This window comes from Fragaria vesca, linkage group LG4 (assembly GCF_000184155.1).
Source record: "Fragaria vesca subsp. vesca linkage group LG4, FraVesHawaii_1.0, whole genome shotgun sequence".
NCBI lineage: Eukaryota > Viridiplantae > Streptophyta > Magnoliopsida > Rosales > Rosaceae > Fragaria > Fragaria vesca.
The window spans coordinates 631,293-642,009 of record NC_020494.1 but is presented as its reverse complement, the minus strand read 5'-3'; the positions used below and the strand labels follow the sequence as shown (position 1 = coordinate 642,009).

The 10,717-nt window shown below is 37.1% G+C and overlaps 1 protein-coding gene across 1 annotated transcript; it reads right to left on the bottom strand.

Annotated features, from left to right (window-relative positions):
• Positions 1 to 3,238: 3,238 nt before the first annotated feature.
• On the bottom strand, positions 3,239 to 8,294 carry LOC101309238 (peptide transporter PTR3-A-like). Its single transcript, XM_004296347.1, has 4 exons — positions 8,077 to 8,294; positions 6,934 to 7,151; positions 4,572 to 5,137; positions 3,239 to 4,402 (listed from the first exon to the last, which is right to left on the bottom strand). Exons 1-4 carry the CDS (start codon positions 8,198 to 8,200, stop codon positions 3,517 to 3,519), a joined length of 1,794 nt encoding a protein of 597 aa, XP_004296395.1. The 5' UTR covers positions 8,201 to 8,294; the 3' UTR covers positions 3,239 to 3,516.
• Between the last annotated feature and the right edge of the window lie 2,423 nt (positions 8,295 to 10,717).

Here is a 10,717-nt window from a genome sequence, read left to right as displayed (position 1 = left end):
GGCTGCTGCCTAGCTTTTTGCCCTTCGCAGCAGCAACCAAGCTGTTTTGCTATATATGGAAGTACAGAGCTGTAAAACTCTTCCTTGCACTTTCCTTGCCTATTTATACATGTCCAATAATTAAATCCAACACTCCCGTGCATGCAGGGCCGGCCATGGGGTGTGCGGCTAGTGCGCTCGCACAAGGCCCTCGATCCGGCGAGGCCTACGGTACTCAGAATTTATTTTATTTTTTAGTAGAACTTCCAGTCTTTCATATATACTACAGAATACGTTTATTCATTTCCGTGCAAATGACGTCATATACTCTTTTACAAGTGCAACTAATGGTTTGGAATACAAAATCTGAAAGTTGGTACTTGGTACAAGTAATGGTACGTTTGTAATAGCCAAAATGATTCACCACAAACGGTTTGTTGTTTGAAATTTCAATTTTGTGTATATTGAAGTAATCAGTACGAGTGTTGACTCGGTCATTAACTAACCAACTGATTCATGATTAATTAAAATTTACATTCAACGTACTGTTTAACTGTTGAAAAGGAATGGCTAGAAATGCTTCTCTTAACATGCCTGTCTATCGTTCTCTCCTCCCTAGCCGGCTGCTAGGGTTTCGAGCCCGACCAAACGTTCTCCGTTGTTTTTCAATGGAGACTAAAGCAGGCTTCACCCTGTTAATCCTCTCCGGGTTTGCTATTCTCTTGGATGGCTATGGTGGAGTTTTTCTCTGTTCGGATCTGGTCTCTTTAGAGATCTCTTTGGTGGATCGGTGGTGATTTTTGACTATGGAGATGGAGACGGCTGCCATGGCGATTATTTTCATTCTTCGACTGTGATGGGGATCCTCCCTCCTCTCTTCCGTCGAATCTATGGTGGTGACCGCGGTTTGGCTCGCCAATTCTTATCTAATACAAGCTTCGACCTCTCTCCCTTCACTCATGGTGATTGTGATGGCATTGATGGTGGTGGTGAAACAATTGAGATCGATCAGATCTTGAATCAATCTGGCAAGGACATAGAGACCCTGGTTTTGGCTATGACGGCAATGCTTGGCTTTGATGGTGATAACGTTGGCGGAAAGGTGGAGGCGGCTAGGGCAACATTATTGGCTTCTCTTGGAATTGGGCTCGAATGGGCCTGGGCTGGATCAGCTAGGGTTTCCCTTGTTTGGGCCTTGGCTAATAAAGTTGGGCTTGGGCCCCTAGTTTAAATTTAGTTTGGTCTAGGTAGACTAGTGCATTCGTAGGATATTTGATAGTTTTCCGCGGATCCTAGTTTACTTGTAAAATCGTGCTTAATCGCTATAAGGTGGGTGTACTAGGAATTTCTTGGCTTATGCTTTGGGTAGTGTAGGATTGAGGATTCTACGAAACGATGCTTTCTGACGACCCCTCCGGGGTGCGTCGTTTTTGTATTGCTTGCTCTTTATTGAATCATATGACCTTTTGATCAAAAAAAAAAAAACTATTGAAAAGAAAAATTTATTGTTGATGCCCTTGCCACTCTGTTCCGCAGAAAGTAGGCATAAAGAAATGAAAGTTCATTTTTGCGTTTGGGAAAGCAAAAAGAAAGGAAAGACTTTCCTCAACTTCCTGCATGAAGGGAAAATATAGAGGAAAGTGGTCCCTTCCAAAATCCAAATAAACCACTTTCATTCATTCTTTCCCTGCATTTATTACTCACACCATTATACTTTATTATATATTTTAACAACTTTCCCGATGACTTTCCTTACATTATCAAACATCGGAACGGAAACTTCTCTAGAAATCTTATTTCCGTTCCACTTTCCATTCGATCTCATGGGAGAGAGCAAGGAACCACTTTCCTTTCTGTGAACCAAACGAGGCCTGTAGCATCTCATGGCCTGGGTTCATATTGATCATGAGCACCATGAATTTAAATTCGTGGATCATGTCATTAATTTTACTCAACCTGATTGCTCACACAATCTACACTTCATTGTAGCTAATTGTTATGCACAAACTTGACATACTGATAACAATAGCTTTACAATAATGCAATTAGCTATGCACAATTTGTAGGCTAAAAAAGTTAGGTCTAGCTAGATCGAAGTTTATAAAATGACTCCTAACGTGTGTGTTGTGCGAATATATATGACAGTTTTAGGGTACGTCAAAAAAAGCCTGTTATGCCAAGAAGTTAATCCTCAACGCATGTAATTAAAATGCTTCAACTATGCATTGCAGTATAATATCATGCCACTTTGACAAATTTTGGGGTTCAGAGTAATGTTTTGAGGTTCTAATGCTAAACCAAGATGTAGCCGGGGATGGAGTAGACATGATTTTGCAAAATTGTTGCCATCCTCATGCAGAGTTTGGACAAAAGTGTATTGTACCATAGCTGGTGTGCAGAAATGGAGTTTGTGAAGTTCAATTTTCCTTTATGAAGAGTAAAACATCAGATGTGTATGTACATGTATTCTTTTGCAGCATAATGAGGTCTCCCAAGCAAAAAGGGAAATGCAATACTAATGTTGTGTTAGCCTCGATCCATTGATCAAAAGGAACTCAACACACAAGATAAATAGATACAATAGAATCAAGTTAAACATAACGTACACAACTAAGCAAATATACTAACTAGAGTTCTTAAGGGAATTCAACAAACCTGAACTAGAAGCCATTGATACTCCAAACTCTGATCTTCTACACAACACTCTATTCTATATCTGTATGGGACTAGACTTTTAGCAACTAGTGAATATAGTGTGTGTAGGGACCAGGTTTATATAGGATTCAACTAAGGCTTAGACTCCTCCCATAGAGGAAACCAATTAATAATAGAATCACATATATCCTTAATTTGTATATCATTTATATCATTGATCAATCACCTCAATCAATCAACTCAATTAGAGTCCAACTAGATCAATCACTATACAATTCAGATCCCTAACTTATGCGTTTGATACATTGTGTATAAGTTAATCCGGAATTCCAATTGCATGATTTCCCATTACTTATTCTGCTAGTAAATGGTAAGTTGCTGTTTACCTTAGGAACTTCAATGATATGTCCATATCAAGTTTACATGTTGTTCAGAGATGATATAAGTTTTCAAGAATTGTTTCCAGCACTATCGTTATACTGCTTGAGCTATTTCTGCTCTCGATTTGGCAATTTTAATAGAAACTTTCTCTATTGAGACTTTGAGAGTAGCTAAAAGGATCAATATATATATTTTTTTATCAGGTAAAGTACAACTGCATCTGCATGAGTCGAACTCACAATCTCCCACTTAATAAAAATGATCAATTATGGTTTATGATACACCAGCTTTTATTTCGCCACAACACATGCTCCACTAAACACAAAAAGTGCAATATATTCCATCATTTCTGATTAACTAGTAAAACTATAAACAACACTCAAGCATTCACAATAAATTATGTGTTTGTCTACCTAGTGTGGTAAAACATCAAACATACACCCCTAAAGTAAAAGCAAGCAGCTTCAATTTCTATCAAATAAGTTACTTACTTGAGCTAGCCTATCTCTTGGACATATCTTCTTGATTTGGTAGCCTGTACATACTTGTCTCCTTCAATTCTTCCGTGAGCACTTTGATTGAATCCGAAATTTCAGCCTTGTATACATACATCTTAGTCATAAAGAAGAAGAAAATGAAGTTTAAGACGTTTAGTATGGCAAAAAATGCGTAATAGTAGTCAAGATGAGAAGCATTCAAGTTGTCGAGTATCCATCCTTTGTGACCATGCTTTTTGGTGATGTGAGAAACTGTCGAAAGAAGGAAACTACTGAGAAAGTTTCCCATTCCCAAAGTGGTCATGGAATAAGAAGTCCCAAGACTCTTCATGCTTTCAGGGGCTTGATCATAGAAGAACTCAATCTTTGCAACCTCTAGAAATGCATCCGCTGCTCCCATAAGAACAAATTGAGGAAGCAAAACCAGTATGGTTAGAGGAACCTGTCCTCCACTTTCGACTACCCCATGTTCCTTGGCAACATTTAGTCGATACCTCTCAATTAGAGATGCAATTACCATGATGAAAATGTGGATAATCATTCCAATTCCCATTCTTTGAAGCAGAGAGATTCCTCTAGGATTCTTTGTAAACTTTCGCACGAACTTGACAAAGAACCGATCGTAGAGCACGACATTGATGAGCATGGATAAGGTTATAAATCCAGCTAAACTTGCAGGGGGAATCTTGAAGTTTCCAACTCTTCGGTCGAGGGTGGTGCCTTGTTTGACAAACAAAGTATTGTGTTGTGCAATCATAGTGCTTGGAACGAATGTGGCAATCAAGATTGGGATCATTCTCATCATTTGCTTCGTCTCCTCTACTTGAGTAACTGAGCATAGCATCCATGGACTAGTTGAGGCTGTTTTCACAGCAGCCTTGTTGAGGAACCTGCATGAATGCTCACATCAATAGTCTTCACAGAATGGCTTCCCATATGTAAAAGGAGGAGTTTCATCATAGATTGTGCTAGAAAATAAGAGGGGTAATTCACTGAAGTATGTAGTGCTAGTGCTTGCTTAGACTAAAGGCATATATATATATATATATATATACAAACCTTATGCTTGGTGTAGAATCAATCCTGAATTTTCCTTTAGTTGCATACTCGTCCAACTGAAGCTCATAGAGCTCCTTGGGGTCACTAGGAAGTTTCACCTTCCATTTCTTTATTGCAGCCACTATGACTTTAGCCATTCTTGTAAATGGACTTCCAGAAGGCACCTTGTGTCTATAAAAGGGTGTGCCAGCCAAGAAGATCAAGATGGAAATGAGAAGCCCAAGAGTTGGAAGCCCATATCCCAAGGTCCAGCCCACATTGTCTTGAATGTAGACAAGGAATGTGTTGGCGAAGAGTGTGCCAAAGAAGATGCTGAACATCCACCAGTTGAAGAAGGAGAGCTTGTGAGCCTTCTCCTTAGGATCAAAGTCATCAAATTGGTCTGCTCCAATGGTTGAGATATTAGGTTTTGTCCCTCCTGTTCCAATAGCCAGAGTGTAGAGTGCACCGTAGAACACAGCTAACTGTAATGTGGAGGCCTTCTTGCAGTTTTCGACATTGGCCTCGAGGCATTTTGGAGGTTTCAAAGCAGGAAGTGACACTGCCAGGGTTAGTACAGACATTCCCTGCAAAGATAAATTAGTTAGATTAGATCCTTTTGTATTTTCAGTTTATAAGGCAAAATTGTAACTTATATCGTTCATTCCTTGACGACGAATCTTGTGTCCGTCTCCGATTAATTCTGTTGTTTAAAAGCTTATTTCCAGTAATGATGATGACAATCTATAAAGTTTTATTCTGGAACTTAATCGAGTTTCTTCATTTATAGATGCTCGATTAAGTTTTATGTTCGTATAAAGAATCCAAATTTAAAAGTCATTAGCTATACAATTTTTACAAAGCACGGTATTTCATGTGAAGCAAAATGTCATTATCTACATAGGTGAAAACCTATCTTTTTGTTAGGGCTATATGTGAATCTATTTTGTTCTGCAAGTCTCTCTTTCATATTTGGTCAATGACTACTACTCTTTTGCACATCATGCATGCTTTTGTTGAAATTTGAAAGCTAGTCATCTTCTTCTACAAATAATAATAGGGTGTGATAAAGAAAGTTTGTATCGCATTGCTAAAATAACAAAAAGCTGGGGAAATATAAAACCACAACTCAAGGTCGACTTGCATGTAGTAATGCTTATCCGAATGCATGCAGCTAGCTATAGTTGACTAGTTAATTAATATTGTGGTTCACAGTTCAAGCAATACATAATTCTTTGTAAATTTCCTTCTGAGATCGACATAATTGGTTTTTGTTCTAGTCTTCTAGATAGCTTTTCATGTAGTCAAAGATACTCCTTCATTCTCATTGACTATTGAAAACCAAGCAACCAATAGAATTATTCGATCCCTTGAAGTTAGCATTTTCTTCTTATATTTCTATAACAAGTTAACATCAGAATCTTCAATAACCCTAATGATTATAGGACCACGTACATATACAATCTTTCGTACATCCAATGTTTTCATATTTGATTCTCGGTTCTTATATTTGATAAATAATAGACAACGAGTAACTTACGTATCATATTAGCAAAGAACGTTGTATTAATATTATCCACAACTTGATCATCTGTACCTATATATCATGTATAATGATCATGTAAAAGGCTTTGGTTTAATTGGATAATTTTTCAGACATGCAATTTATCTTTGTTTTCTCCAACTCTATATAGGACCAAAATTGCACATGCGATGTTACTTGGGGAGTTGACTCGGGTAACGCACAAGAAATGCTGCTATATGTAAAGACTAATAACTAGTGGGCTAGGGAGACGTACTGGTCCAATTGACAAAGACGCCTTCCTACAATTGTGTTGAATGCTATATATCAAACAGATTTGGAGTCAAGTTTTCAAACGAGAAGTAACCTATATGTTCACAAATGGGAACTAATTTAACCAAGTCCTGACCTCGACTTGTATATGATTAGTTTGAAGTTTCAATAGGATATGCATCTGCATGACATAGCTAGTTTAGAAGGTTCTGCATTTTATTGATTAACTAGCTAGATCGAAACGAAATTGTTTAGTTTAAACTTTCTAGTTAGTCTTGAGATCGACATCAATGGATGGTAGTTAGTGTGTCGATCGATCATTACAATTTCACACGTATGAATAAGTCAGATTGTTATTGAATATAATATCCTAATAATAAGTTCAACGTCAGTATGTTATTCTACTACAAATTAAGTTATTTATGACTAATTTCTTGATTAAATGAGAATCTTTAATTATCCTTCTTTCTAAACAAATAGATACTAGAATCGGCAGAACATCGAAAAATTAAAATATGCATGCAATGGTGACTTGATAGATATATAGAACTAGAAATGCATGTGGTTTGGAGTACCAAACGTACGTACCGATAGATAGATGATACAAGCGATAAGGAACGTCCAGTAACGACCGAGATGAGCATCAGCAATGTATGCACCCAAAATAGGAGTAATCCAAATGGTGCCAACCCAGTTGGTGACGTTGTTAGCAGAGGTGACTGTGCCTTGGTGAAGCTTCTTCGTCAAATACACGACCAAATTCGACGATATGCCATAGTAGGCCATTCGTTCAAATACCTCATAAACTGCATATTCAAGATCGAGCTTCGTGTTAGATTATTAAGTGTTGTAGTTCAACTTGTAGTGATGAGGTTATTTGAGCCTTGACATGAACCCAGAAATTAAGGACCAAATTAAAACAAAACAAAAGATGGTGCAAAACTAGAAATCTTACATGCAACCTATAGATTAAAAGATTATTTTGTATATTGGATTACGGGGCAAGCAATGCCTTCAAGATTAGCAATATTTTGAGAACATAAACCTACTCGAGATTGGTTTAAGATTTAATTATTAGATTTTAATGTAATTAAGTAGTAACACTACTTGTAAGATGATCAAGTAGATGAAAAAAAAACACGAATATCAATTACGCTTCAAACATCAACCCCACACGAATAATGTATATTATTACGATATATATATATATATATATATATATATATATATATATATATATATATATATATGGTGTATCCCACACACATGAATGCTCATCTGTGTGTGATCTAAATGGTAGGTGGTTGCTTCATTTGTGCATATGGAATGAATGAATGATGGGGATTATGACTTATGAGTAGGTATGCAAATGCAAATAGTGTTATCCATCTGCGTTTGGTACTTGGGTCGTGTTCATAGCTTTGTACATGCAAGAGAGTACGATATAGGTGTAAGTTGGGTAGTCGGTACACCTTCATTCATGATAATAATTGTAGTAATTTCATAGTAATTTCCAAAAAAAAAAACGTGTACTTGCATTTTCAGGCAAGTTTGGAATGAAACATATATGGAACAACCAGTGTCGATGTAACTTGTCAGATGACCAAGAAGAATTGATCGAGGAAGGTTGTTCCAGAAATCAGACTGCTATGGCTATTTAGCTCATGACAGAGTTCTCTCAATTCCAAATTTCATGGAGAGAAAGAGAGAAAGAGAGAGAGAGAGAGTTACCAACAACAAAGGAGCAAGCAGTCCATCCACCTCTCTTGGATCTAAGAACAGGGTTTCCTTTCAGATCGACTGTCCCGTCTTGTGTATACTGATCGGCGTTAACACCATCTTCGACGACGGCCATGGCTGCTGCCTAGCTTCTTGCCCTATGCAGCAACCAAGCTGTTTTTCTATATGGAACTATGGAAGTATAGAGCTAGCTGCTAACTCGTCCCTGCAGTTAATTCTCGTGGCTGAAGCCTTTTTATAGACTTCCAGTGAATCCAGTCCTGGCGCGTGCGTGCCAGTTTCCAGTCCTGGCGTTTTTTTCATTTGTTTTTTAGCTCATGTCAAAAATCTTAAAAACGTGAAAACAAATCAAATTGGTTTCTGTCTATATAAGATCTCTTATGTAAAAGAGAAAATACAAAAACGATTGTGTAAATTGTCACAACTGGTCCAAGAGCTAGCCCAGTCCAGAACAAGTGGGGTGTTGGGGCTTTCTAGTGGATGGCATGGTTTGTTCTTTAGCTCATGGAGGCTTGGTCTTTAGCTCAGGGACCGAAGGATCGATCAAGCTAGATTTAGAGGTACTAACTGCGGCTGTTCATACTCTGGACCTTGTGTACATGTCAATGGGAGCTAGCTAGGTTCCATATCTTATGCTTGGACTCTTCTGTCATGTCACCTTCAAGCGTCAAACAACGAGCTAGCTGCAGAAACCTGGTTCCGTAATAGTACTAGTAGATCATCGGCAAACAGAGGGTCACTGAGATCATTCCTAGGACCATCGAGAAAACCCTAGTGGCCGGTCTCGTTTGCCGAGTCTAGAGCACGATATTTGCTCGTGGCGATGCTTCCTTCGGCTGCGTTTGCCTTTGGTGTCGTTGCATGCTCGTCGGATTTGTATAGTATCGATTGGGTCGAGTGACATGAATTAGTTGAAAGTTGAAAAACTCTATGATACAGGTTAAATTAGTCTTTAGAGAATGTGTCATTACAACGGCAACCATCAATGGAGCTTATGTCGCTGTCTCTCTACCGGGGCTAAAGGTAGAAATCTGCGACCCCCTTGTTCTTTTTGCACTCACTTGCATGAACATATTTAGAAATTTGGAAAATCAAGTTTCAAGGACAATGTTCTAGAAAAATACAGAATCTGTTGGACTTGCTCTAAGGTTTATGTTTTAGGGATTGTGAAATCTGATAAAGATCATAACCCCAGTCGGAGTATATGAATGGAAATATTCATCTATCATCTGCTTTGTACTCAACTACTCATGAATATATATGTAAGTACACATGTATGAATTGATCGAAATACCTCACTTTCAGTAACAAGTAGAAGATTTAATCTATCCTCTGTATTACCGTCACCGATGATAGATGAGAGAGCTAGTGCAGGGACCTAATTAAGCTTTTATATAGAGAATTGGATGTCCTTGTATCCTCCCATAAAAGAAACAATTTAAGTCCAAATCCTTAATTGTAATAGCATACCTTATGAGACAACCTTGACAAATCAAGTCATTTAGATTTTTTTTTTTATTTACTTTGATACACCGTAAATAAAACATCTAGGATTAAAGTCTCATGATTCTCCAATTATTTATTCTACATATATTGATAAGTTATTGATGACTCGATCGATGTAAATTAGTGATAATGTCCAATATAGTCTTACATTATTTGCATAACTAATTAATCTAAGCTTCCTCCTTACGCGGATGCAAATTTGCTCCTCATCTATACTTCCCCACCCTCATCCTCACCCACCTAGTTGAATGCCACATGTCCTATCTTTTAATCACACTAACTATAGTTAACAACATTCATTTATAACAACAAATTATATTATCTCCTAAATTACTCTTTTTTCTGTTCCTTTTTTCTAAACAATTTAACAAAGTCTAACAAATTTATTAGGACTCCTCCTAGTGTCGTTGTTATCGATTCAGGTCACTAAGTTTCTTCCTTCTCCTTATATCGCTTTCCAATTTTATTTTTTTAGTGCCTGAATGCTACTCCTAATTTTTTGTTAGCATTAATGCTAGTGCCTAATTTTTTTTTTTTTTTTTTTTAAGTCTATGTATATGCATGAACTTATTTATTTGAATCGCTAATTCAATAACAATCTATATATACAGGAGATGACTACTTGTAGTTCAATCACTTTGTTTCAAGTGTGAGATTGTTCTATGATTTGAGTGGGTATTTTCAAATATGTCGACTTGGTAATTATTCTTTCAAAAAACACTCAGACGTTATATATCTTTGTTGATCGATCTTGAGGAGTTTTAAATTTGTTAGGCTTTGTTATTTTGTTTAGAAAAAGAAAAAGAAAAAAGGGCATATAACACAAAACTACCGTTTGCAAATACAAATGATAAAAAAACCTTTAATTGTTCCACATGATAAAAAGGTAACCTCCAAAACATATGAGATGATAAAATGGTTACCTCTAAAGTTATTAAATGATATAACCACTACCGGAAGAAAGGCTTTAGCCGATGAAAAAAAAAAATCAGGCCGACGAATCAATTTTCCTTCGTCGGCTAATTTATATTTTCGTTGGCTATAGTCAACTTTAGCCGACGAAATTAAAATTTCATCGGCTAAAGTCACAGACTTTAGCCGACGACTTTAAACATTCTTTAGCCGA

Coding starts and splice junctions, on each gene's coding strand:
- LOC101309238 (XM_004296347.1), bottom strand. CDS start 8,200: ATGGCCGTCGTCGAAGATGGTGTTAACGCCGATCAGTATACACAAGAC. Junction 7,152..8,076: donor TGCTTGCTCCTTTGTTGTTG/GTAACTCTCTCT, acceptor TTGAATATGCAG/TTTATGAGGTATTTGAACGA. Junction 5,138..6,933: donor CTTGTATCATCTATCTATCG/GTACGTACGTTT, acceptor TTATCTTTGCAG/GGAATGTCTGTACTAACCCT.